A 27060-nucleotide genomic window follows, 5' to 3' on the forward strand; every position below is an offset into this window, starting at 1 on the left:
CAAAAGAAAGAAAGGAGAACGGCTCTCAACGAACTCAGAAGGAACGGCTATACAACGGAATTCATTCGAAAAACAACCCGACAACAAAAAAGAAAAAACAAACTACGAGACCTCCAACCGTTGACTCTCCCTCGACCACAAAAACGAGTGTCCATCCCATACGTCAAAGGTACCAGCGAAGCTCACAGCCGAATATTGAAAAAAGAAGGCCTCAAAGTCGCGCATAAACCGATGAACACTTTGAATATCCTCATTCCTAAACCAAAAGACCGTCCACCAAAAGAAAAAAGCTCAAGGCGTCGTCTTTAAAATCAGCTGTGCCGACTGCCCGGCGACGTACATCGGGGAAACCAAAAATCTAAAAGAAAGAGTCAGACAACATGAAAATGACGTCAGAACATTCAACCGAATACGCAGCGCCGTCGCCGAATATTCCGAAGACGCCGACCACAAGATCTCTTTCCAAGAAACCCAAATCCTTCAAACAGAGACAAACTGGCGAAAAAGGCTGCTACTGGAGTCGTGGCACATTCAGAACACGGCGGGCAATATAAACCGCGTGAAGGGCATCCTTCCTTCTTTTGGCCTTGCAGACGCGACGAAGGGAAGAAAGGAACCCCCGCTCTAGGTCAGCAACACCAAAACATCTCGTCCCCCTTCCCCCCCCCCCCCCCCCCCGCCCCTCGTCAACGCATTCCCAGCATCGGACAACCCAGCCGACCAGCGACGCCGAAGCCGCCCCCCCCCTCCCCCCCCCCCCCCCCCCCGCCACCACCACCACCACCACCTTTTTCGTCTGTCAAGAACAGGCGCCCCGTCAAGTGTCTCCCCACCTGACGCTCTCTCCCCCCCCCCCCCTTCCTCTCCTTTCTTACGATGGACCTTTTAAAAGCGGCACACCGCCACCTCCGAAGAATACCCCCTGAAGAAGGAGCCGCATTGGTTCCGAAACGTCGGGCTAGTAAATTTCCTTATTTGGTTGGAGTCAATCTCTAAGTCTTAATCAATTTTCCCAACCAGACAGGTAATTCTGTCGAAATGTTTAGCTTCAAATGAGACACGATTGCAACATAATTTAACAATGCCTTTTGACAATACAAATAAACTTGTTCTTGAAAAAACAAAAACAAATTCTTACGTTGTTTGATGATTTATGATGAAAGGAGTAGCTTGTAGCATGAAAAATAGCAATTTGGACTCGTGATGACCGTATATGTATACGTATATTTGAATGTAAAATTCTTTAGGTAATTCTTGGGTCACACACGCAAACCAGCAACACCAAGCTTTTACTGCAACTATAGCGCTAAATGAAACACTGGACTGCATCACAGCGCTCACAACAATACATGTAGCGTAGCGTAAGGTGCTTTTTCTTTTCTTTTTTTTTTTTTTCTCGAGTACGCCTAGAAGCAAATTTAGGTTCTTGGTCGTCACAAACAAGGAAGTGCAGGCGAGCAATATATTAGCTTGATGATGCTTTCGTAATTTAGATTTATGTTGCTCACAACCAATGACTCCTGAACGCTTGAGCTGGCGAAAGGGGAAAAAAAATGTCAGTGCCAGGGCATCGTTGCAAATCACGGCCGCTGCACTTCAAGCTGAATTTTTCGCACACTGAATAATTTCGTCGGCCGTCTTTGAGCATATTCATTTCTTCACTTGTCTACAAATACTAATTCTTCACCTGTAGAGCACGCGACATTATCATTCGCATCCGATTTGCTTGAAGCGTGTGCGAAAGCAATGATTCTTTCGAGCATGGCTTGCATGCTTGTAGCCGAACTTACAAATCGGCGTAAAGCAAATGGCGCCCTTCCGGCTTTTTTTTTTTTTTTTTTTTTCTTTTTTTTTTTTTTTTTGCAGGAACACTTTCACTCTGTCCCGGAGTCTCATGAGCTGGTATTCCCGAACATCACCCACAGTCTTCACTTCGATCGTTAAACGTCTAAGGAAATTACAGGAACTCGGAGAACTATCGTGACAACGAGCGCAGCGTTCCATTCCGTCAGCGTGTTAACAGACGATATAAGTGACCGCTTTTGAAGATTGCTGATTGCAACCAGAAAAATCGTACTGTTATGTACTATCTCAACATAATTTCACCATTTTATTTCGTGTTTTACGATGAAAACCAATCATTTTAAATATAACAGGCGCTTAATAACAACACACTTAGAATCCCGGCCACGGCGGCCGCATTTCGATGGGGGCGAAATGCGAAAACACCCGTGTACTTAGATTTAGGTGCACGTTAAAGAACCCCAGGTGGTACAAATTTCCGGAGTCCCCCACTACGGCGTGCCTAATAATCAGAACTGGTTTTGGCACGTAAAACCCCATAATTTAATTATTATTATTTTTTTTTCAATAGCAGACGACGCGCGCTTCGCAACAGGGCTCCGACCGCAGCGCCACTCCTGCTGGCATGATGCGGAGAAGCAGTGAACTACGTACAGTGGTGACGTGGTGGTGACCGCAAAAAACGAATACTCCTTTTACGTGTAATTTGGTAGTAGCACCCAAGCTAAAGCTTCCTCTTGAGAAGAGTTTTTTTTATTTTATTTTTTCTAAATTGTATCGCCAGCGACGGCTCTCTTGGAAACGTGCTTTTTGATGTACTGCAAGCGCCGGAAACGGTGATACGTTTCCGGCTGTCATTTTTAAAATTTAAGAATATTAGAAAATACTTTTGACGATTATGCTTTGTTGTACTGCCAGTGCCAAAAGCATAACAAAGAGAGCGAGAGAAAAAAAAACACTTTCTACGTGACCAAAAGCCAACCAAAAGCAACAAGTGACGTCATCGTCGCCATGTATGACGTATAAAAAATTATACCGAAACCGGAACGACACAAAGGAAAAAATAAGCATCTAAGCCACTGTCAGCCGGACCGCCAGACGAGCCAAGATGAAGCGGCAACGCGCTGGCGGGGCTGGCGGTGGGGAGTCTCATGTTCGAACCCGACGCTGTCTGACGTTAGTCTTTGTTTGATTGGCATCAACACAGTGCGCCGTGCCAGCGACATACTCCTTCGGTTGATCAGATATCGAGGTATCAGTAGAACTTGCGCACGCGCAGCTACAACGCCGAGAATACGGGCGAGATGCTAGGCAGTCATGCTGTTTGACTGGCTGCTTTCACTGGGTGCCTGGCTGGCCTGGCAGCTTCAGTGCTACTCGGGATATTGAACGGAGCGCGTCATTTACCTGCATCCCGTTGAGACTGTGGCACTGACGGACTTCACCGGCGGCAAGCTGCGCTTCAGGTACCGGCATGGACGGCGCGTTACGGTCTCTACAGCAAAGAATGGGATCGGGTGACCAGGGCCGTTACCCTTGGCGCTGGAGTCTTGAACGTTTGCTACGTGGCCTCAGCACAGAGCGCGCCTGCTCAGCCGACGCGTTCACGGAATGCTGGCTCATCGAACACATAGCCTCATGGAACCAGGCTCTGCGCCCGGCGAGGCTTGTATTGACAGAGTTCGAGCCGGGGAAGCTATGCCTGCGTTCCTACGACGACCGGGACGGCTTCGGCGCAAGGTACCGTGGCGGCAGTGGCAACGAAAATGACGGTGCTTTCCTCATGGCGTGGCTTCCCAGACAACACTTCTGCATCCACGAGGTCCGCGTGCATGACCGAATGCATGTGGAACGGCTCTCCTTCGTGGCTTCTTTCATCGTCGGGCCAGCGCCCAACCTGCACCGTGTGGTGTTGCGACCCCGCTACAGGCTCGAGCCTGAGAGTGGGTTCCTCGAAGCGTTTGGCCCGCCCCAGTGCCTCAGAGACTTGGACCTCTCGAACGTTCACGTCAGTGACTCCATTGCCCCCAAGGTGGCCGAAGTTCTGCGCGGAAATTCTTCAACCCTGCATAGTGTCACTCTCATCGGCAACCAACTGTCCCCAGAAGCCGCCGGCACCCTGCTTCTTGCACTTGTCGCGTGCGAGCGGCTCAGAGACTTGAGCCTTCAAGATAGCACAGATTCCTCTGCCTGTGACGCCATGGCGGAGTTGTTCAGGAGCAACAGGGCTATTCAGAAGCTTACGTTGGTGGGACTCGGCAAAGCTGGCATGACCTGCAAGCACCTCGGATCCCAGGACAGACGCAGGACTTGTGTGAACTGTCTAAAAGACCTGTTTGCTGTGCTGGAGGGCATTCTCTGCTTTAAGGACCTGACATTGGTATCGACCCCCATCAAAGCCTTAATGGGAAGGGCACTGGGGCACTTTTTAAACACGCATCACTCACTCGTCACATTGTCACTAGAAAGCTGTACTGTTGATTCTGAAGGTGCAGCACAAATTGCCAAAGCACTGTCTGCCAACTGCACACTGGAGCAACTCAGCTTACCAGACTGTACTCTTGAAGGCGACGTGGTCACCAAGTTATGCTCGGCTGTCGCCGTCAACACCACCTTGAAGAGTCTCGTGCTACCAGAGGTCTTCACCTCCACCCGTACCATAGAGTGAGTATGCTAGGTCTGTCATTTGATTGGGTCAGACGTCTTGATAGCACTAATGAAGCCCTTCGGTGAAAATTGAAGGGCTTCATTGCACTCTTCTCTGAAGCCCATCATTACAGAGGTATTAGGGACTAGAGTGCTGCACTCTAGTCACTAATGGAGATTTACTATGCTGTGCTCCAATTGCAGCAACCGTGGCATGTTTTTTCAAAGACATGCCCATTTTAATTTATGGATTTTTTTTTTGGTGTGTAAATGAAGTTTATTAACAGTTACTTAATACTACAATGACCTTGCTGCAGGTGTGAAAATTCTCAAATTTGATACTCATTATTTTAAGCTTGCATAACTTGACACTGGAACCTGCTGCGTTGTAGCCCGATGTCACATGTTGATGACATATGGATCCAAGGATCTGCATGATATGTGAATTTGTTCAAAGTGCACTAAATTCTCATTGCAAGAAGAGCTACTTCAGCTTATATGCAGGCTTCAAGATGTTGGCAAAGGCTTTAACTTTGTGGGAACATGGGTGGCAACCAATGAAACACAGAAAGAGCTAACAAATGTCTAAAACAGTTCTTCAAAGCATAAGTGAAACTTCTAAAGGAAGCATCAGTTAAAACTTTATTGGGGTGCACGCTTCTTGAAAACCACCTCTAGCTGTGCTAACGCCATGCTATTAGAAGCCTAGAAAACTTCTTGAACTATTTGGGAACTTCTTTAGACCTTTATCTCTACTTGCAAATAAACTCGACATCAATAGTCACAAATAATTCATATCAGAACTGTTGACAGTAGCCATGTATACAATATAAAAAGACACTGGGCTGATAAAAAAAACTCACTACTGCACGACTTGAACTTGCGACCTCGCATTTCGGAGTGAGATGCCTTACCCACTCAACCACATCTGCTCCGTTGAGTTGGGCGAATAGTGAGAGCACATGATGCAGCTCAGCGCAGGTAAGGCTTACTGCCTGTGCACAGGAAGTCTGGCATTGCATGTACTTGCAGCCATATGCGACTGCAAAGAACAGATGCCCAATTCCTCGTAGGATGACTGAAGCTTAGGCATATAAACATAATGTGTAGTGAGTACGGCGCACGTAAGACAGAAGAGAAGATGTAGACTTCTGTTGTTTTGAGCCTTGCATGCCTCTTTTGCGCTATACATTGTATAATGCAATACCGACTATAGTTCATCAGTCTGTTCTGCTCGGGTACATATATGTTACAGTTAAGGAGTGTCAGAAAATGAGCAGTCTCTACACATTTTCATGGATAATGGCATAAGAGCTGTCGTACAAAATGTAGACTTTTATTTGCCTGCTGTGACTAGATATCATTTGTCTTCTTATTCCCTCTTACATTGTCATATTCATGCAATCCACAAATTATATTTTGGTAAGCACATTGGGCATTACTCTGTGGGGGAGAATCGAGACGACAAAACCTTTTAGAAATCAATTTCTCATGTTCACAAACAGCAATGTCTAATTATGCTTTTCGAGGTGGACATTTCATAAACATTTTCAAAAACCTCTTGCCACAATTGTTTATTCAATGTTTGAGCCTTTCAAAAAGGTTTCTGTAAGATTTCTGTTTCATGTGAAGAGAGGGCAGTGGCCCTACAAATCGCTCGAGGGGTACTAAATAGCGTACTATAGTGTACTAAATTTTTTAGTAGCGCTTGCAGATAACTATGCATGACAGCCAATGTGGAATACTGTTGTGAATGTTGGTAAGGGCACACACCAGTGAGTGCAGTTTTCTTACTCCTTCAATTTTAGTGAAATATTCTTGAATGAATCAATTTGAGATGCTTGGATGTTGCACTAGTTACTACGAAGCTAATGCATGTATAGTGGGATGGCTAGGAGAGCCCTGCTGTGTTATCAGGCAATCACAGTTGTGATACGAACTGCCGGAAGTTGAAGACCATAAAAATTTTTGAGTATTGAATAAACAGTAAAATGACCTCCTAAAAAAAAGTAATTGTATTTTAAGGCAATAGAATAATGATGCTTCAGCTGTCGAAAAAGGGATGTCTCTTCATCTTGCCTGCATCAAAGCAACAAGTGCTTTCAACAGCTGAAAGCAATTGTCACCTCGATAATGACAAGTCCTGGTCGAAACGCGAGTATGAAATCTTCACTCGTGCCATAAGTCTCCTTTTTGAGATGTATCTTCCAGAGACATTCCTTGTTGATCACTGGTCACCATCTTTTTGTCAGCCTTTGTCACGGTGAAACTTGAGACCACTAGGGAATTCGACAGTTAAGGTAGTGTGGTGCTTGTGGAAAATCGAAGTTCCTAGACTCGCGTGTTGAATCTTGTGGTTTGTTTAAAATCTTAAGTGCAATTAAAACTAGCGATTGAACGGAATATTATCTTTATGTGTGCGTGGGAAAGCCACAAATCGGGCAGTACACAGGGACACGAGAAGGGAGTCTTCAAGCTCGGGAGTGTCAGTGCACGACCTGCTTCGAAAAATGACTGAGGCATATGAACAGAATACGTAGATGGCTAGTGTATTTCTACGAGACTGCTGACTCGGGCGCAAAAAAGAACCTGGACACTACCCAGTAGTTATTGGGTAAAGGTTGCAGACAGCAGCACAAAAAAGGATTTTGAATGCAGGGTATCAACTTAAATAATCTAAACAATGCAGGAACAGTTTAGTGAATACATATGGAACGGAAGCCAACTAATGAATTGGATTGAACTGCAGTGAGGTGAAATCGGAAAGGAAAAGATAATTTGGAGAGCTGCACCCACCGTTAGTAGCTAAATCTGCACGGTCTGTGAATGTGGAATTGTACAAGAAAATTTGCCAATGACTGTTCATGCAAAGCATATGGAAAGCACACGGGGACCATTGAGCATTTTTTGTCCAGAAGTAAATTATGTAGCTTAGCCAATCCAAGGCCTTGGGTTTTAAGGATAGTAGTAGAAAGATGAATCATTCTGTAGGCGAGACTAGAAAGAGTGCATCGGTGATTCATGCTGTAAAAGGTATAAAATGCAGAATGAAAAGAACAGTACAATTTAGGATATAAAAATATAACTATACTTAGGTAGGATCCCTGTTTAGCATAAATAATGTATTTTAATCAGCAGAAAAATAGTTTGGTAGCATGAGCTACCATGCTGTTTCACCGGGGAGGCTCGTAATATCCATCCAGTGTTGAGACATTTGTACTCACTTGTCTTTTTGTTTGTATCATGGATTGAGGCACCCCAGAGGCTCTCCTGTAGGACCAGAAAGAGCTTCCCTCTGCCGCCGGCTTTACTGCAGCTTGAGAGGCTCCTCTAGACTTGAGTTGGGCTTGCCGTGGGCATGTCTCGAGGAAAGAGGGGCTTGGGGAATGTGGGAGAGTAGATGGAGAAAGAACGACTAGGACGAGCTGGTGCACAGGCTCATCGTTAAACGGCTGCTTCAATGAGATCCTAACATGTTATGGGAAGCGCTCTTACTTGTATAAATGTAAGAATAAACAGCAGTGTATGCATCAAACAGCAGGGTCTTCCTGAACGACCATCGACTACAATGACTTAGTATTGCAACAATATTCTTCATGCCGAAACCAAGGGATGGATTAAGCATGGCCATAGAGAACCATCGACCACACCCGACAATGACTCGCTGAACAACAAAAATGAATATACAAAAGGAAAAACTTAAAATTATCCGAGCTCAAGTCGCGTGTTTTGCGAACGAAGCAGACAAAGTTCTGGGTGTTACTTCTGCTGTCAGCCTGGAAGAGCTGAGATCTCTTATAAAACGTCTACAGCTTGCTGAGCAGCAACTAAAGCAGTTACCACATGCACCCGATATTCAAGCGACACAACAAGCAGACCCTGTCACACTGTCGATACGCAGCATCGACCACATGGACACAACATTGGAAAAAATAGTTAGAAGAAATAAACTTTATTTAAAGAGCCGGCACTTTGCTTTTAGTGGCCTCAGGTGTCGGCTCGAAGTCCTTGGACTCAGGCGGCATCTTTGGCTTGCCGGACGGCCCAGAGCTGGTCTTCCAGCTCCTAACTTTTCAGGGCCACCTCCCAGCGGCGGCGACGCCGACGGAGAAGGTCCCCGGCAGCCCCAGCAGCCGTGGCAACGGCGGGAATGAGCGAGCTCTAAGCTTCCTTTATTCTAGTAACGCCTGCCGTTAGTGCAAAATTCACATTGTTGTCCAAATAAATATAAATTGTGTGCCCGTAAAGAAATGACAAACACAGCACAAGGCCAATGTTTTAGCCGAAGGTGTATTAGATATAGCTTTAATATGCTCTCATCGCCAGTGCAAATTCGTTCCATGCCGCCAGCGTGAAATGCTGTGGCGCCATCTGGTGAGCAAAACTCGTAACACTTCCGCAGCTCTCGGTGGTGTCCCAGGCCTATCAGCGTCAAAATAAACAAGTGATCTCAGTAATAACAAGACATCACCGATACTTTGTCCTTAGCATGAGATGAGACCAAGTGATGGTTGATTTTGCAATTTATTTTCTGCTTTCGTGGCAGAGAGCAAGTTGCAAGAGCAAATTCAGATTGAAGTGGGTGGACAGCTTGCTGTTAGTTGGCTGTTAGTGAGTTAGTTGAAACTACATGAAGCCAACATACAATCGAGCCAAGGGAATCACGAAGGACCTTAACTGTCCTTTTTAATTGGAATGTAGAAATAAGGAAAAATGTTGACGAAAGGACAACTTGCCACCAGTGGGAGTCGGGCCCACATCTTCCTCATTATGCCTGTGATGTTCTATTCTACCAATTGAGCTATGGTGACAGCTGTCCCATCATCCACTTCCGTGGGTATTCTTGTATGTGTACTAGATGTAGCCCTGGAAATCTTAGCCAGTGCTGCTTGTGGCCATAGTGGCATGCACTATCGGCGTCAAATGAAACGCGAACAGCGCAGCGCGTGGCCGAAGCATAACTTGAGCGCACCGTCCAGTCATCACCATTGACGGGCGCGTACATCCGGTTTGACCGCACTGCAAGGTTATGCTCCCCCTTTTCGTTTCTGTTCTGGTTCTCTTTAGTTCAAAGCAAGGAAAAATACTGGCGCAGTTATGATAATGGCGCGAACCGTACCACGCGCACCGCTGTTCGCGTTTCACTTGAAACCAGTAGCACTTACGGTTTCGCCGCACTGTGCGATAATACTTGCCCTATGCTGCAATATTTTAGTATCTATTCGTCAATTTTTATTTTCTCGCTTTCAAGTAAAAAAGAACCAGAGCAGAAACGAAAAGGGGCAGCATCACCTTGCAGTGTGGTCAAAGCAGATGTGCGCGCCTGTCAGTGGTGAAGACAGGACGGCGGGCACTGTACCTTCAGTTATGCTTCAGTCACGCGCTCCTCTGTTCGCGTTTCATTTGACGTCGATAGTACAACATCCCTTCAGCCTCATGTGTCAATCATAGGGCTAGATCTAGTACACATACAGAGATAACCAAGAAACTAGAAGAGCGGAGGGCCAAATGCATACGTAAAGTGAAAAATGCGAGTTCAGCTCCCACCGGCAAAAAGTTGTATTTTTGTATGCTTTCATTTCTCTCTTCCTCATTTATACACTTTAATTAAAAAGAACATTTCATTTCCCCACTGCTTTCCTTGGCTTCTTTGTGTGTTAGCGTGTTATGGTTGAATGTGGCATTACTAGACGTGGCCATGAAAACTACTGTTCTTGTCTGCACCGCACTTATAGTGGTGAACGTCAAGTGAAAACACTTTAGCTACAGTTCAGAATAAAAGAATTTGCATACTACTGGATAAGAAGTTGGACCCACTTCTGATGCATTTTGTCTGGCATTCCCTGTGGGGTCATTCATGCCAAGGTGCGCAAATCTGAGTCTAAGCTCTTAACCTACCACTCGATAGCACTGTTTATTTAGTTTCTCGGAGCTTACACTGCATTTAAAGAGCCAGCAGGGTGCATTTCACTACAAGCAAGGCTTTAACAATGGCTTATGCTCATTCGCACTTATACTTAAGTATAAGGGCACTTCGCCACATCTGGACCCTGCAAACAAATTCTGGTGCATAGATAGTCTCAATTGTTTGTACAAGACTATTACAACCAATAAACACAATCAATACAGTGTAATTTCAAGCATGACTCCAATTAATTAACATGTTGCCACTTCTTCTAGCACTTTGAACAGCTGTTGTTCAAACAGCTGTTGTGAGTGCCTCAGAAGTTTGCTGTTTTGTCCCTGTATATGATGTCTCTGACCATGTGCTTTCAAATGGGGACATAAAACGCTGCAAGTTCCCAGAAGTCAGCTTGCGGTATGTTCCCGTCCTGCATCATTTTAGGCTTCTTCAATAAAAATGAAATACGAGTTTGATAAGATCAACGGTCGGCATCTCATTACAATAGCCCAATGCTCTGTTAGACCACAATCACATCTTGTACTTGGTTTGTGCCATTGCCAACCATCTCCGAGACTGGCATGTAGGTCACATCACATATTAACAGGTTGCTTGTCAAAGCAGGAGTGTGCCATGCTTAAATATACAAATTATTCTAGGTCTATTGTCGGTAGCATTTTGACATTTTCCCTCATGTTCCCACACTACTGTTGAAAAGATGTGCAAAAAAGCTTAGAATGAAAGAAGTGTTATATGGGAAGCATTGTTGCCATGTGGTAGAGTGAGTGGATTTTGTAATTGACCTGCACTTTATATTTCGGTACACACATGCTCAGACGTATTAAGAAAAGTTTCTGGTCATCAGCAACTATGACCAACCTGCCACAAGACAAAGGTACTGCTATGTCTCTTGATTATGGCACATAACTTGTAATTGGGAATCTATACCCGCCGTGGTTGCTCAGTGGCTATGGTGTTGGGCTGCTGAGCACGAGGTCGCGGGATCGAATCCCGGCCACGGCGGCCGCATTTCGATGGGGGCGAAATGCGAAAACACCCGTGTGCTTAGATTTAGGTGCACGTTAAAGAACCCCAGGTGGTCCAAATTTCCGGAGTCCCTCACTACGGCTTGCCTCATAATCAGAACTGGTTTTGGCATGTAAAACCCCATAATTTAATTTTAATTGGGAATCTATACCAGCTACATCTGCAAAGAACACAAGCACAGAAGTGGAGCAGGATGCAAGTTCCATTCACCTCCTTGTCTTTTTGTTTGCGGTTCTTTTGGTATAGCAGTGCAGCATACCAACATGTTCAAGTATTCACCTTTTTCAGCCCTACTTAAAGAGCTCCTCATGCCATCAGTAATTTTTAGTTATCTACAGGACTCTTTAACATGCATTCAAAGAGCGTTCTACGCCAAGAATTTTTGGAAAGGACTTCGAAAAATGTAGAAGCAAGTGAAACATTAACGCACAATGGTGCAAAGCTGCGAGCTGCCTTCCGCACAGCAGAGGCTGGCTCTACCAACACTCGTAACCGACATTGTTCCTTTGCCTTCCACCATATTGAAGCTGTGGGCTTACGCGACGTTTACGTCACATTGGCCTTCAACCCGCATGGTGTGAAAGGGAGTCGGAGGTTGTGACCCATGGCCTACTGTCGCTTCTTGCTCTCCCTTTTGTTGCTGCATGGCGCATTTCCAGAGATGTTTCTTTCATGTTCCTTTCATGGGAATCTCCAAGTTTTGTGCTGCTACTGGCTAGTTGTACCAATGTTTATAGAACCAAGGTCAGTTGCAAAACTCTCCGCCCGCGCCTAACTTCTCGCACAACACATAGACCTACTTCCGGTTGGAATGCGCTGGCGCTATAACGGGCTCCCACTAGTGGACAGCATAACATGAACAATACTTGCAGCACCAGCGCTGTTGCAAGCAGCGGTTCAGGAAATACATGAACTATAATGCTACTGGTACTTCTCTTTGACCTACTCTTGCAGCATAAATTTGAGTAATATTTAATGATTTAGCAGCAAGGGCTGAACGTGGCAAAACCGCATCACTGAAATGATGGCTTTCCACAGCACATACAAGAAATGGTGATGTCCAATGGCAAAAGCGAAAATTTTTAAAGTTCCTGCATGGTAACTATTAGGTGCTCATAGTTTACAGCTTATTTCCTTGATGTCATGGTAGCATCAGTGCTATTGCGAGCACCTGTTCAAGAAATACAAGGTTTTTTATTTCTCGCACAGACTGTCGTTATATCGAGATTTTTCTTCGAGCTGCCGTCGCTGCATAAATTTCAGTAATGTATAGCGATTTAGCAGCAAGAACTGGATGTGGGGGCAAGGCAGCATCTCTGAAATGACTTTTCATAGCTCTTGTGATAAATGACAATAACCAGTGGTAAAAGGGGAAATATTTAGGTTTCGGCGTGGAACCATTAGTAGTGCTCTAACTGTACAGGTATTCTCATGACGTCATGAATTCCTTCCAGATCTCAGCTGAAGTTAATAAATCACCAATAACACTTCTAGCTCGCTGCGGTAGAGAAGTGGCTACGGGGAAGCACTGCCAAGCTCGAGGATGCAGGTTTCATACTGGCAACGGTGGTCACATTTTTATGAAAGTAAAATGCACAAACACGTGTGTACTTAAATTAGGTGCACGTGAAAGAACCCCAGCTGGTCAAAATTAATTTGTCGTACTGCTCTACAGCGTGCCATATAATGTGGTTTTGGCACATAAAACCCTTAGTATTTATTTCGTTCTACAAAGATTCTGCAGGTGTTGCTGGCTCTCATTAGTTGTTTCCAATCATTATATTCCAGCATTCTTAATCGGAAAAATATTGGCTGTCTACTTTTACTTCTGCAAGAAATGTGATTTTTCGGAGATTTATTAAGGTCACATGTACTTAGGACCCAGAGAAACCAGTTTATTTAGAATAGTATGCTGTTTTAAATTTTTTATTAATACAAAAACAAGTACAATACCTTGTTCCCAGCCTACAGGTTTATTTTTCAGTCCTATACAGTAAAGTAATGGCTGAATAATTCTGCAAATGCAATAATCTTATGTGACTAAATTTTCAAACATGTGTTAATCTTCTGCACCCAAAGATGCATGCAAATCACAGTTTATTTAGTCTACACATTACGCATAATTGCAGCATGTACATTATTTTCAAGTGTCTTTATAATGTCATCAAGAAGGTGGGCGTCACAGACATGCATTTTGTCCAAGTTTCTTGTCGAGGGAGGAATCGCGCTATCCCACACTGCATGGAGATCTGGGTCCCGTGGAGCCCAAAGGAAGTGGCGTGGCATTTTGTACATCCTGTAACCACTCGTGCAGCCAGGCACAGCACATTGACATTTACTATGTTGGTGTACAGAGAGTGCGACATTTTCATCATCATCATCAGCACCATCATCAGACTATTTTATGTCCACTGCAGGACGAAGGCCTCTCCCTGCGATCTCCAATTACCCCTGTCTTGCGCCAGCGTATTCCAACTTGCGCCTGCAAATTTCCTAACTTCATCATCCCGTCTGGTTTTCTGCCGACCTCGATTGCGCTTCCCTTCTCTTGGTATCCATTCTGTAACCCTGATGGTCCACCACGCACACACATTACACATAATTACATAATTACACATCATTATCCATCCTACACATTACATGGCCTGCCCAGCTCCATTTCTTCCGCTTAATGTCAACTAGAATATCGGCCATCCCCGTTTGTTCTCTGATCCACACCGCTCTCTTCCTGTCTCTTAACGTTAGTCCTAACATTTTACAGACTGCCAAACCCGCACATGGCAACATTTCATGCCGACTGACAAGCAAGGGGCAGACGCAGCTGGAGCCTCGTGCGACAGCAGCGCCACAAATGTCGCTGCCGATGGCGGTGCCGCGTAGCATTGCTCACTTTGGCAACTAACCTTGGTTCTATAAACGTTGAGTTTGTACGCCACGTAGTATGTTATGTGAGGGCGACTGCTTGTGATGTCATCAGTGCGGGCGGGGGGAGTGGGTCCTTTGAGCAGGGTGCACGGGTCTTTCATTTGAACGCTCAATATTTTTTACTGCATACATTGCTGTAATAATTCGCCGACACAATAGTCACCACATTATCAAGATACTGTGCTTGTCTGTTTTCATTACCTAAACCTGTTGAGGGTGCCCTTAAGCACACGAGTGTATTGGCAATAACTTTAGTATGGCTAGAGACCTTGAGTGCTGCAACCGGTTAGTCATTAAAGGGGCCCTGAACCACTTTTTATCAAAGTGGAGAAAGACATTTGAAGTGAAAATATGCTATTTCAGAAACACTTCGCCGCAAAAAGTACTTCAGTGCATTCAGCAAAAGCTGAGTTATTGGCACAACACTCCGCCTTCGTAATGTCACCGTGGCGCTCAGTTCAAATTTCATTTTGGATGTTAATGTAGACGCCAGGACTTCCGATTTTGGTGCCTATGACACACTAAACGTAAGCCAAACGCAGTCGTCCACGGCGAGCAGTCAGTGTACTCGTGGCGGCGGCCGCGGTGTAGCCGACCGCAGCGACCAATAGCAGCCGCGTATTGGAATGTGCTTTATTACCTAATAAAGCACACAGAAGAGAGTGAGGATCATGGCTTCTTTGGAACAAGAGTGTTTGAGAGAATGGTAACTTCACGCTCCGCTTGCGAGCTCCACACACCGCCTACGACAGCAAAACTCGGCTGAGATGCTCAAAGCAGTGTATGCTACCCGCGGACTATGTTATTTCACCAAGCTCGAGGGGTGGTTCAGGGCCCCTTTAAAGGGGTTGAGACATCAAATTTGTGGCTTGCGCGTTCTTTCTTTGAAACGGATCTTATTGCTCCAGGAAGCATGGTACACGCTCGAAGATTCATATATTCTCGGTAAATAATTTAATATCTCATTTATGTGAACAATTTTCAGTTTCGGTTTCTGGGTGGTGAGTTGAACAGTGACGTCACTGTCTAGGAAGCTTGGTCACGTGGGCCCACATAGCTTTGATGTACACACTGCTGCATAGTCTGCTCTCGCACACACGTTCTGTACCAGCGCAGGCAAACAAAACCACGCCGACAGTTGACAAGGCTAGCTGCGGCAGCTCCGATTCTGACTCTACGTCTGCGGCCGATGCGGCGCAGTGCACTCTAGACTCGAGGCTATCTAGGCTTGCCCGATGCTGTGGGTCACCGCTCATTGTACGTCACTCTAATGTGATGTGACGTCATTAAAACTTCCGTTACGCTTCCAACACAGTGACGTCGGTGTCAATCGCACTAGCGATGGGCCTCGATCACGAGAACAATCATTTAGGCACTCTTTGGAAGCGAATTAAAATATATTTTAAACATTTGCTGTGTCTAACAATTCATGTTGAGTGTCCTTGCATACAGAGGAAGCCTACAGCAGGCCTCTTATAGCCTCAAAATTTGATGTTTCAACCCCTTTAAGCTTCCACCTAAGTTTGGCTTGGAAACTATCTGCTGCTAGGGGCTCATTTGCTTAACAGAAAGTGCATACCGTATAAATACTTATACATAACTACCGTTGTTCGCAACAGTCCTTTGTCCTATTTTCGGCCTGCCGCTTAGTTTTTTAGGATGGTGTACAATTTTATCAAGGACTTTTGCTCTAAATATAATATTTAAGCAGCTGATTAATTAATAACTTATTATGTAATTAGGTGAAATAAAAAATAGTGCCTTGCTCCAAGTGAGAGCAAGCAAGCTCCATGTCCAGCTATGTGGCACTCGCATATTTTAAATTTCAGCTTAAGTTGCCTGAGACATGGTATAATCAGCCACTTCTTATGATGTACTCAAATCAGTGCCAGTTTTAGCTGAACCTTTGTATCGCTTATTTAGCTTATACTGTATTGGGTTTATTTATTTCTTTTTTTTTAACTTGCAGCACTGCTTATTCAAGCTTGTTTTGAGAGGGCTATTAGTTTGCTGATCTAAGGTTATCAGCCACCCTGACGTAGGCCTAAACTGGTTCGAAGATTAAGTTCACCTTTCACATGGATTCATGTGCTTAGTTTTATTTTCTGACCTTTCCTTTAGTACTTGCAGTAGAAGCACAATTTGAACCTTCGGCACAATCTTGCATTTATTTTTTGTTAATGAACAGTGGCAACTGTAAAGTCTAGGGAGCTGAGAGAAGGATTGGAAAAAGACTGAGCAATGTGGATGGGGAATCAATGAGTATAGCATTTCTATATAAAAATAGGACATGGCATTGAGAATGCCAATTTACTCTTTGTGGGAGTCTAAATACTCACAGCTGTTTGAAAGAGATGCAGCAGCACCATGGAATCTGTGCGTTTTTTCTTGGTTTGAAATCTAAAGGCAATCTTTTTTTTTTTAGACAATCGTTGAATGAGGGGCATTCTGCTGCTGAAAAATAGTTCAGAGTTAATTGTTCAGCTGCACTTGTGTCATTCCAGTGGAGGCTTACTGCAAGAATGGCTCTGATTATGGTGCAGTTTAGAACATCTCGGGTGGTCAGTCCACTAGAGCTTTCATCATGAGCATCCCTCTTAGGTAGGATGTACATTTATGAAAATGCCCACATTAGCATACTAGATAACATACATGGCTCATCTTATACACTGAAGCTATTAGTGCAACTATAGATACAGTGGAACACCCGACACGGTGACTCAGTCAGCTAAGGCGTTGAGCTGCCGAGCTTGAGATCGCGGGATCGAATCCTGGCCGGAGCGGCCGTATTTCGATGGAGGCAAAATGCAAAAAACGCCCGTGTGCTTGCGTTGTAGTGCGCGTTAAAGAACCCCAGGTGGTCAAAATTGATCCGGAGCCCTCCACTATGGTGTGCCTCATAACCAGAAGTGGTTTTGGCACGTAAAACCCCAGAAAGAAGATGCAGTGGAACATGCAAGATGTCATTCCAGTTCCAATCTAGAACTGTTCATTGCAAATGACCTTGGCAATTAATTCAGAAAGCTACGGAAGTCTAGCTGCCATGGTGGCTTAGTGGCTATGGTGTTGCACTATTAAGCTTGAGGTCGCGGGATCAGATATTGGCCACGGCGGCCGCATTTCTATGGGAGCGAAATGCAAAAACGCCCGTGTCCCATGCATTGGGGCATGTTAAAGATCCCCAGGTGGTCAAAATTAACCCGGGGTCTCTCACCACGGCGGGCCTCATAATCAGATAGTGGTTTTGGCCTGTAAAACCCCACACTTTCATTTTTATCTGCGAAAGTCTGAAGCTAGTATAGGAACTGAAATGTTCTTCTGTGGAAAATCTCTGAGGTTGCAATGAGTGCCTGGTGGCTAAACCAAGCTGAGTTGGTGGCATGGGTGCTACGAGCAAGGACCATTGCATGAACAGGTTTATGATTCTGCAAGGTAACCCATGTTTTCCGTGGCTTTCTTTTGTCTTGTTGATGTGACCCTTTTTTTTTATGTGACAGACTAGTTCAAGCAGAATATATGTTAACCAGTTTTAGAAAGCTAGCGGGCTGGCATAAAGGTACATGCTTCCTTTTTGTTTTCAGAGAAGGGGGCCCTACATTTGAGATGCTGAAACAACAGTGCCCCGGTCGTGTCTACTTCCCTTTGTCCGTGCCTCTTCCATCGTTCGTGTCTCCGGCCCTGGCTGAGGGCCTTTCGTGTGCTTCAAAGCTGAAGATATGCCACTGGGGAATCGTAGGCGATGTGCTCTGCTCCATGTATGCCTCACTGTCCCTAAATAATTCACTGCGCTGCCTCCACGTTGACTACATGGGCGGCGGCAGCGCAGACACAGATGTTGGATCAGAATCTCTCCTCACCTCCTTGTGCACCGCTCTCACGGCTTGTGCACATTTTCAAACCTTCCACCTGGACCTGCACAGGTCCTTCAACGACTTTGAGGAGGCAATTCCTCTGGCTGAAATCTTCGCTGCCCTGGCAAACAATCCATGCCTAAGGTATGTTGCACCTGTTCTCCCTAAGATTGCACTGTAAGGAAAGTTTTTCTCGCTAAAGTATCGGGCACAGTGGTTGAATTTGTGAAACCCAGAAACCTAACATTTTCAGTTAAGTCGCTTGGAGGAAAGTGTACTTGGGAAAGAACACAATGGAACGTTAAAATTTCACACCTTCTGGCACAAAGGTACTGTGTCGAGCAGAAGTGGAAATCGTGGTTAGCTACAAGAAACTTGATTTTCTTCAGGTTTGTGGATGTGCCTGAAATTAGGACTTGCATTTGAACGTTTTCCAAACATGGCTGGCGATTTCACACTTTTTCAGAAGAATATGTGTATCTTCTGAAACTGCAATCGCCGGCCATGTCTGCCAGGCTAAGCCTGCATGTAGCAGCATGGCCATCACCGCCACCATGTTCGGTTTCGTTGAAAGGTGATGAGGAAAAAGCTACTCACAAAAAAAAAAAGTGAAAACCCAATATGCTGCAAAAGCTTGAAATACACTTGCAGAAAGAGAATTTTCTTTCAGAGACAGAGAACATTCCTGTAGGCCTTAGAAGCACATGAAAAACATATTGGAAAGCATACAGGTTTTTAGAATGAACTGTAAAAAACGTAGCTTTATAGAATGTGGTTTTCAGTCAATCTGCTGTGACCAAAGGAATGGGTCAACTTTTGTTTCACTCACTGAATCAAATAGGCTTATGATTTATCCATTCCTGAAGTGTTTGATGTTACAAGTGCTTCGTCTTCATGATCTGCACAATGCTGTCTTCTATGTTTGTGTTCTTTGACTGTATTGTCCTGTGGCAGACCTGAGAAACGGCACAATTTTACTGCGAACAGCAGTTATGAAAGCTTAGGGAATGGACTGAATGTGTGTTTGCAAGAATTTTGAACGATTTTCATGCAGCTTAAAAAAAAACCTGCGCAGTGGTGGGGGCAATTGAACCAATGCTTATACGTTTTCAAGCTTAGGGCTCGAACCACTATTCACGTTTGCCTTTTGCTGTAATCAACTGTTATGAGCTAGGAAATGGGCTGAATATGTTCATGCCTGGCTGAGCGGATTCCTCAGGCTATGCTGAATGGGGCGCAGTAGGAACGAAAGGGCTTTGGTTTGGATCGAATTTTAACACGAGAGCATTAAGGGCCCCGTGTCGCAGAAAGCGCAGAAAATCTGGCGTCGGTTACGGCTTCGGCGTCCGCGAACAAGAATATCATCCCGAACTACCCCGACCACGCAGGCCTTCCGCGTGCCGCAGAGGCGCTGGTGAACTAATTGAATTTCTCAAAGTAAAATGCGTCAGGAAAATCGTAAAGTACGGCTTAACCACAACCTACAGGTATGGATAGCGTTGGTTTGTAATTTGAATATAAAAGAAAACATAATTCTGTTATGGGGAAACTCAAACACAAACCCCTTTTCCAGCATTTCTACCATTCATACAGCGGTGCGCCCCGGTCGGTGTTCCTTGCAAAAACACCATCCAGATGGCGCTTGCCTCCTTGGCAGCTGCGCGCTGAGGCGAAGGTGCTGAAAAAGAAAGCTGCAGTTTCTGGGAAGCCTGACAAACAGTCGGGGATCTTTGAATGCTATTGCGGTCCACTCTTAAACGCAAAGCTTAAGCGTCCTGCAAATTTTTCTTTAGTGGCCTGCAAATATACAGGACTGCCAAGCTGGCAACAATCTTGCTACGCTTTGTTTGATAAATAAATGTAATTATGAAATGCTCAGGAACTCTTACATGAGCTCAACACACAGCCACACACAGTTGACATGCGACCGCAGCATGGATAAAAGGGTTTATACATAAAAAAAGCATTGTGCTGGCTGACTCTATCAGTGCAATATGGCGTAACGAAAAAAGATGCTGCTCTCGGGCAGGAATATGAATCGCCACAACCAGTGCCTTCTCATCGACTGAATGATGCTGAAAAGGCAGAAGCTCGAAAAGAAGCAGATCAATGCTCTTTGAAAATGCCAGGTGCAGCAGCCCTTAATGGGGACCAGGAAAGGAAAACAGCTGCAAGAAAATGCTTCATAACTGATGTACGCAGTAATTAAGTTAAGGGAATCAGTCACTAGTCTGCCCGTTTTTGTCAGTTGCTGCACATGTGACCTAGGTACACCGCATCTGTATATGTGTCCCAGATATGACTGCTGATCAAACTGCTGGATTTGGTAAATTGCAAAGGGTGCCTGTTCTTGCAGTTGATGCCGGTTTCTCCCAGAAGCTGATTCTTTGATGAATCGTCTTGGGTTTTGTACGCCATTCGGATTAACCTTAACACAGCATGCCAAGGTTGCCATCCACTCCATCATCAGCTTCAAAAATCGGCTTCTCTAATGTTGGATTTCATCTTTCACTCTTTATTTTACTTCTATGCCTCCTGTATGAGCATGTCTACCTGTGTGCTCCTATATTTCTTTTTTCCTTCCGGCTTTGAAGTTCCTACTTTCACCCCCGCAGCAGTTTAGTGGCTATGCCATTGTGCTGCTGAGCTTGAGGTCGTGTGTTCGATCCCGGCCACGGTGGCCACATTTCAATGGGGACAAAATGCAAAAAACACTAGTATACTTAAATTTTGGCGCACTTTTAAAGAACCCCAGGTGGCCAAAATTAGTCCAGAGTCCTCCGCTATGGCAGGCCTCATAATCAGATTGTGGTTTTGGCACGTTAAACCCCCGGAATGCTATTTTCATTTGTAAAGTTCAACTTCTGCTTTATCTTCTTGTTGCACTTTCGTCTGGTAGCTGACGTTTTGACTCGGTGCACCTAGCATCAGCAGTATATGCACTGTAAACATGGATCTTTTCTTCGTTCCAATACTGCTACACTACAGTCGAACCTCGTCACAACGAAGTTGCTTCTTACCCAAAAATATCTGCATTATCTGATATTTTTATAAGCATATAGTCATTATATGCAGATACTCTCAAAAGAAAGTTTAAGATTTACATTATTGTATTATGCAATATTCCGTTATACCCACATTTGTTGTATCGACATTTGACTGTACTGCTGCTGTTACTACTACCATGTTAAAACAAACAAGTTAGTCATTGCAGGCTTGTGCGTGGGTGTGTGTCGCTTACTCCCCTGTTCAAGCTGTGCATGCATCTTCTCAGCTTATTGGGGGAGTCAGCTGCCAAAGTTCATTTAGCTCATTACTTTCCGACACTCCCAGGAAGCTATCGCTGACCGTTCCTCGGCTGGACTACAAAGCTGCACAGTTGCTGTCCTTTTTCGTGCCCCAGTGCAAGAGGAGTTTGGTTGAGCTTCGTATCAAGAGCTGTGATGCCATTCCAGAAGCTGCCTTTGGTGCGCTTCATGCTATGGTTACAAAGAACACGTTCCTGTCAAAGCTGACCCTCAGGTGAGTTGCCACAACATAAAAGGAATGCTAGTGTTTAGAAACTGGTTATTGAAACTTTCTTCTAGCAAAGCCTGGCTGGCTGTGTAGCTAGCTGTCTGTATTTACGCCCACTTCGGGGGTCGTCTAACTACTTGCAAGACACTTTGAAGTATTATCAATTTCTCAGTGTGGAGAAAGGAATTTTTTTTTGAGAGGGACAGTGTTGGAACTCACGGTCATGAATTTAATCGAGACAAAGGCAGTCTTCGTGCTCAGTGTCACAGTAACTGCATAACATTTTGCATTCCGAAAGTTTGTAGGCAGGTTTTCTATCCCAGACAAATGGAATCCATAGGGCAAAGTGCCTCTTAGGAGCAATAAATCGAGTGTGATATGACATCACCACGATACTGTCTGGTTGCCGAATATGCTTTAATTAGCCATGCTCATGTTTTGTCTGTAGTGGTACAGTCGAACCCAGTTATAACGATACCGGTTTTAACAATATATCGGTTATAACAGTGAGAAGCTGCTGCACCATCAGCTTTTGTATGATTTCTATGGTGAAATAACACACTCACTACAATGCCCCATGCCGCATTATCGGTTATAACGATGAAGTCTGGCTACTGGGCATCCGTGCCGAAAGGGAATGGAATGCAAACTCCTTGAAAAGAAAAAAGAAAAAAAAAATTTAGCCGTTGCACGCACCCGTGTGCTGTTTCCATCCTTCTCCGCATCGTCAGCCTCGTGCGCCTCTTTACCGTCACCTTTCAACCCCTCCTAACACGAATGGGCTGCACCCATAGCTTTACGCTGCACCACCCTCCAAAACAAGAATGGACCGCGCCAACTGCGCTGGGCTGGCGTAGAGATGGGCAAAGCGGCTCACTTGAGTGAGCAGCTCGGAACGGCTGAGTTCACTGAAATGAACCGGTTCATTTGAACGGCTCACCGGTCCACTTAAATCTGTAACCTGTGTTACGCATATTCTAGTTATTTGGCTTTAAAAAAACTATGTATGCATTTGTAGAATAACCATGTTAATATGTATGTATTGTCACTGTTTCGAGAATACTTTGGCATATTTTAAAAGCGCAAACTTTTAATTGTAATGAGCCTTTCTGTTCTCATATTGGGGATAAAATAACAGGCAAAATGCGACATATTTTTTTTTCAGAAAAAAAAATATAACTTCATTGCCATTACAGGAGCTTTTCTGTTTTTTGTGGTACTTTTAAATCAACTATGGTTAAAATAAGAACAAAAATTATTTTGAGTCATCTTTCAACTTAATGCATTTAATCACATGCACACACTTATTATGATATGAGTGAGCTGCAACGTCATACAAAATGAATGTTGAAGCCATTTCTTGAAGTACACTACAAAAATCATACGGACGATCCACAAATCTGCCCCGGGCACCTTTCGTTCCCCCGCCCCTTGTTTTTTTTTCTCTTGAGCACACGTGCGATACTGGCGATCATGTCATCATGTGCCAGGACAAAAAACAAAATAACAGAATGAAGTCCTGTTAGAGCACAACAGATCACTGGCCTCGTTTTATTGACGGGGTAATGATATATGCTCAGAAAATGCACTGAAGTGGATGACATGGGCGATATCTTCAGGACTGGTGTAATAGTTCAGCGGAAATCCGCTAGGTGGAGATAAGTAATTAAAGAGAAACTGAGACATCCACCCAAATGTAGCAATTCGCTACTATGGAAACCCAACCGGGTTCCTCGAAAGAAAGCCTCGCAGTTGAAGAAAAATTCGTCCTGGTCCGGGACTCGAACCCGGGACCACCGCCTTTCCGGGGCAGCCGCTCTACCATCTGAGCTAACCAGGCGGCTAGCAGATGGCAGGGCGAAGTCGAATTTGTCGACAACTCGAAGCAAAGGCAAGTAAGTGTATGGTGTAATAGTTCAGCGGAAATCCGCTAGGTGGAGATAAGTAATTAAAGAGAAACTGAGACATCCACCCAAATGTAGCAATTCGCTACTATGGAAACCCAACCGGGTTCCTCGAAAGAAAGCCTCGCAGTTGAAGAAAAATTCGTCCTGGTCCGGGACTCGAACCCGGGACCACCGCCTTTCCGGGGCAGCCGCTCTACCATCTGAGCTAACCAGGCGGCTAGCAGATGGCAGGGCGAAGTCGAATTTGTCGACAACTCGAAGCAAAGGCAAGTAAGTGTATGGTGTAATAGTTCAGCGGAAATCCGCTAGGTGGAGATAAGTAATTAAAGAGAAACTGAGACATCCACCCAAATGTAGCAATTCGCTACTATGGAAACCCAACCGGGTTCCTCGAAAGAAAGCCTCGCAGTTGAAGAAAAATTCGTCCTGGTCCGGGACTCGAACCCGGGACCACCGCCTTTCCGGGGCAGCCGCTCTACCATCTGAGCTAACCAGGCGGCTAGCAGATGGCAGGGCGAAGTCGAATTTGTCGACAACTCGAAGCAAAGGCAAGTAAGTGTATGGTGTAATAGTTCAGCGGAAATCCGCTAGGTGGAGATAAGTAATTAAAGAGAAACTGAGACATCCACCCAAATGTAGCAATTCGCTACTATGGAAACCCAACCGGGTTCCTCGAAAGAAAGCCTCGCAGTTGAAGAAAAATTCGTCCTGGTCCGGGACTCGAACCCGGGACCACCGCCTTTCCGGGGCAGCCGCTCTACCATCTGAGCTAACCAGGCGGCTAGCAGATGGCAGGGCGAAGTCGAATTTGTCGACAACTCGAAGCAAAGGCAAGTAAGTGTATGGTGTAATAGTTCAGCGGAAATCCGCTGAACTATTACTTATCTTATCCTATTACTTATCTCCACCTAGCGGATTTCCGCTGAACTATTACACCATACACTTACTTGCCTTTGCTTCGAGTTGTCGACAAATTCGACTTCGCCCTGCCATCTGCTAGCCGCCTGGTTAGCTCAGATGGTAGAGCGGCTGCCCCGGAAAGGCGGTGGTCCCGGGTTCGAGTCCCGGACCAGGACGAATTTTTCTTCAACTGCGAGGCTTTCTTTCGAGGAACCCGGTTGGGTTTCCATAGTAGCGAATTGCTACATTTAGGTGGATGTCTCAGTTTCTCTTTAATTACTTATCTCCACCTAGCGGATTTCCGCTGAACTATTACACCATACACTTACTTGCCTTTGCTTCGAGTTGTCGACAAATTCGACTTCGCCCTGCCATCTGCTAGCCGCCTGGTTAGCTCAGATGGTAGAGCGGCTGCCCCGGAAAGGCGGTGGTCCCGGGTTCGAGTCCCGGACCAGGACGAATTTTTCTTCAACTGCGAGGCTTTCTTTCGAGGAACCCGGTTGGGTTTCCATAGTAGCGAATTGCTACATTTGGGTGGATGTCTCAGTTTCTCTTTAATTACTTATCTCCACCTAGCGGATTTCCGCTGAACTATTACACCATACACTTACTTGCCTTTGCTTCGAGTTGTCGACAAATTCGACTTCGCCCTGCCATCTGCTAGCCGCCTGGTTAGCTCAGATGGTAGAGCGGCTGCCCCGGAAAGGCGGTGGTCCCGGGTTCGAGTCCCGGACCAGGACGAATTTTTCTTCAACTGCGAGGCTTTCTTTCGAGGAACCCGGTTGGGTTTCCATAGTAGCGAATTGCTACATTTGGGTGGATGTCTCAGTTTCTCTTTAATTACTTATCTCCACCTAGCGGATTTCCGCTGAACTATTACACCATACACTTACTTGCCTTTGCTTCGAGTTGTCGACAAATTCGACTTCGCCCTGCCATCTGCTAGCCGCCTGGTTAGCTCAGATGGTAGAGCGGCTGCCCCGGAAAGGCGGTGGTCCCGGGTTCGAGTCCCGGACCAGGACGAATTTTTCTTCAACTGCGAGGCTTTCTTTCGAGGAACCCGGTTGGGTTTCCATAGTAGCGAATTGCTACATTTGGGTGGATGTCTCAGTTTCTCTTTAATTTATCTTCAGGACTACGCTAATTAGCACAAATGAGGACCATCACGTAAACTGTACTTTCACCTGTTGTCTTTAAAGACACGGAAGACATCGTCTTCGAAATGTTGTAGCACCAGTGCACAATGTGCGATCGGTGAGAGTCGTAAGACATGGTTCGAACAGCAGCAGACAGCGAACGGCACTATCCTTTGCCACTTAAGGTTTTGTTACTTCTCCCTTCGATGGTATCCGGTGCCACGCTATAGGATGCACACGAAACCAAGGGGACTGCCATGCACACCGTAGACAGCGAGCGAGTACGAGTAGTGCGAGTCTGCCCACGCCGACCACGTCTCGTTGGCCAGAAAACGAAAGCACGGAACCCAGCAGAAGACCCGGCTCGGACGGAACGGTTTGGCATGGCTCACTGAACAAGAGAGAACAGGCTTCCTCTCGTAAAGAACCACCGCTCAATTACTGAACGGCTCACTCGTTCTTTAAAAAAAAGCAGCTCAAAAGACAGCCGAAGGCAAGGGGGTCACTGCAACTCTTGTGAGGAAGGGCAGTTGCTTTGTCGCATAGCTAATAGATGGTGCGGAAGTCGCACCCAGCAGAAGACCGGGCCACCCGGCTCTGACGGAACAGTTCGGCACGGCTCACTGAACGAGAGAGAACCGGATTCTTTTCTCCGAAAAAAACGCCGCTAACTTTTACTGAACCACGGCTCACTCGCTCTTTAAAAAGCGGCTCAAAAGATCCGGCTCGATCCTGAGCAATGCATCTCTAGACTAACGACGCAAAAAGGCCAAAACAGCGTTGGCGTCTACCGAAACAAAGTGACGGAGTTCGCGTTGCCATAGTCATCATTGAAAATTGTACTAGAATGACAGCAACGCCGGAACGCTTCGTGCCTATTGTGCCTTTAAAGCCTTTATTCTTGTGTTTACCACTGTGCATAGCTCCGCGTTGGCCACGTGCCTTGGGGAATGTGTAGTGGCCATCCATGATCGCATCGATAGAGGCCACTTTTCGTCTGCAGTTGCAGCAACGAGACGGTAGTTTCGTTTTGGCTTAGTGCGTGCGTCGGCTGGGCGCCTTCAAAACCGCAAGGTCGCCGTCCATGATTGTGTCGGCCGCGGTTGTGGCAAACAATAGTTTCGTTTTTACTCAGTGCGCACCAAAGCTGTCGAGGATGAAGAGCACAGTCTACATTGTGATGAGTAGCGACCTGGCGAAGAAATAATCGGGTTGTGCGCGCGGTAGTGAAAAGCGTGTCTCAGATGAGGACGCGCGCCACGGCCGTGCTGTGAAAGAAGTCACGAGGCCTTCGCCACTGCTAGCGCTAATCAGTCACGCGATGACAAGAATTGCAGCTTCCACACTGCCTTTGTGTAAGATAGAAACAGGATTCTGGATTCAGTAAATAAAAGCATGTTTATGTAGACATTCGTTTATTGTGTTCT

General features: G+C 45.5%; 1 protein-coding gene across 1 annotated transcript in view; it reads left to right on the top strand.

Moving 5' to 3' along the window:
- The first annotated feature begins 2910 nt into the window (after window positions 1-2910).
- LOC119441736 (uncharacterized) overlaps window positions 2911-27060 on the top strand; it is a 36156-nt gene continuing 12006 nt past the window's right edge. The window contains exons 1-3 of the mRNA XM_037706343.2: window positions 2911-4467; window positions 17905-18318; window positions 21508-21696. Coding sequence (XP_037562271.1) covers window positions 3278-4467; window positions 17905-18318; window positions 21508-21696 — 1793 coding nt within the window. The 5' untranslated portion in view covers window positions 2911-3277. The remainder of the gene's footprint in view (window positions 4468-17904; window positions 18319-21507; window positions 21697-27060) is intronic.

The sequence above is a fragment of the Dermacentor silvarum genome, chromosome 2 (assembly GCF_013339745.2).
Source record: "Dermacentor silvarum isolate Dsil-2018 chromosome 2, BIME_Dsil_1.4, whole genome shotgun sequence".
Lineage (NCBI taxonomy): Eukaryota > Metazoa > Arthropoda > Arachnida > Ixodida > Ixodidae > Dermacentor > Dermacentor silvarum.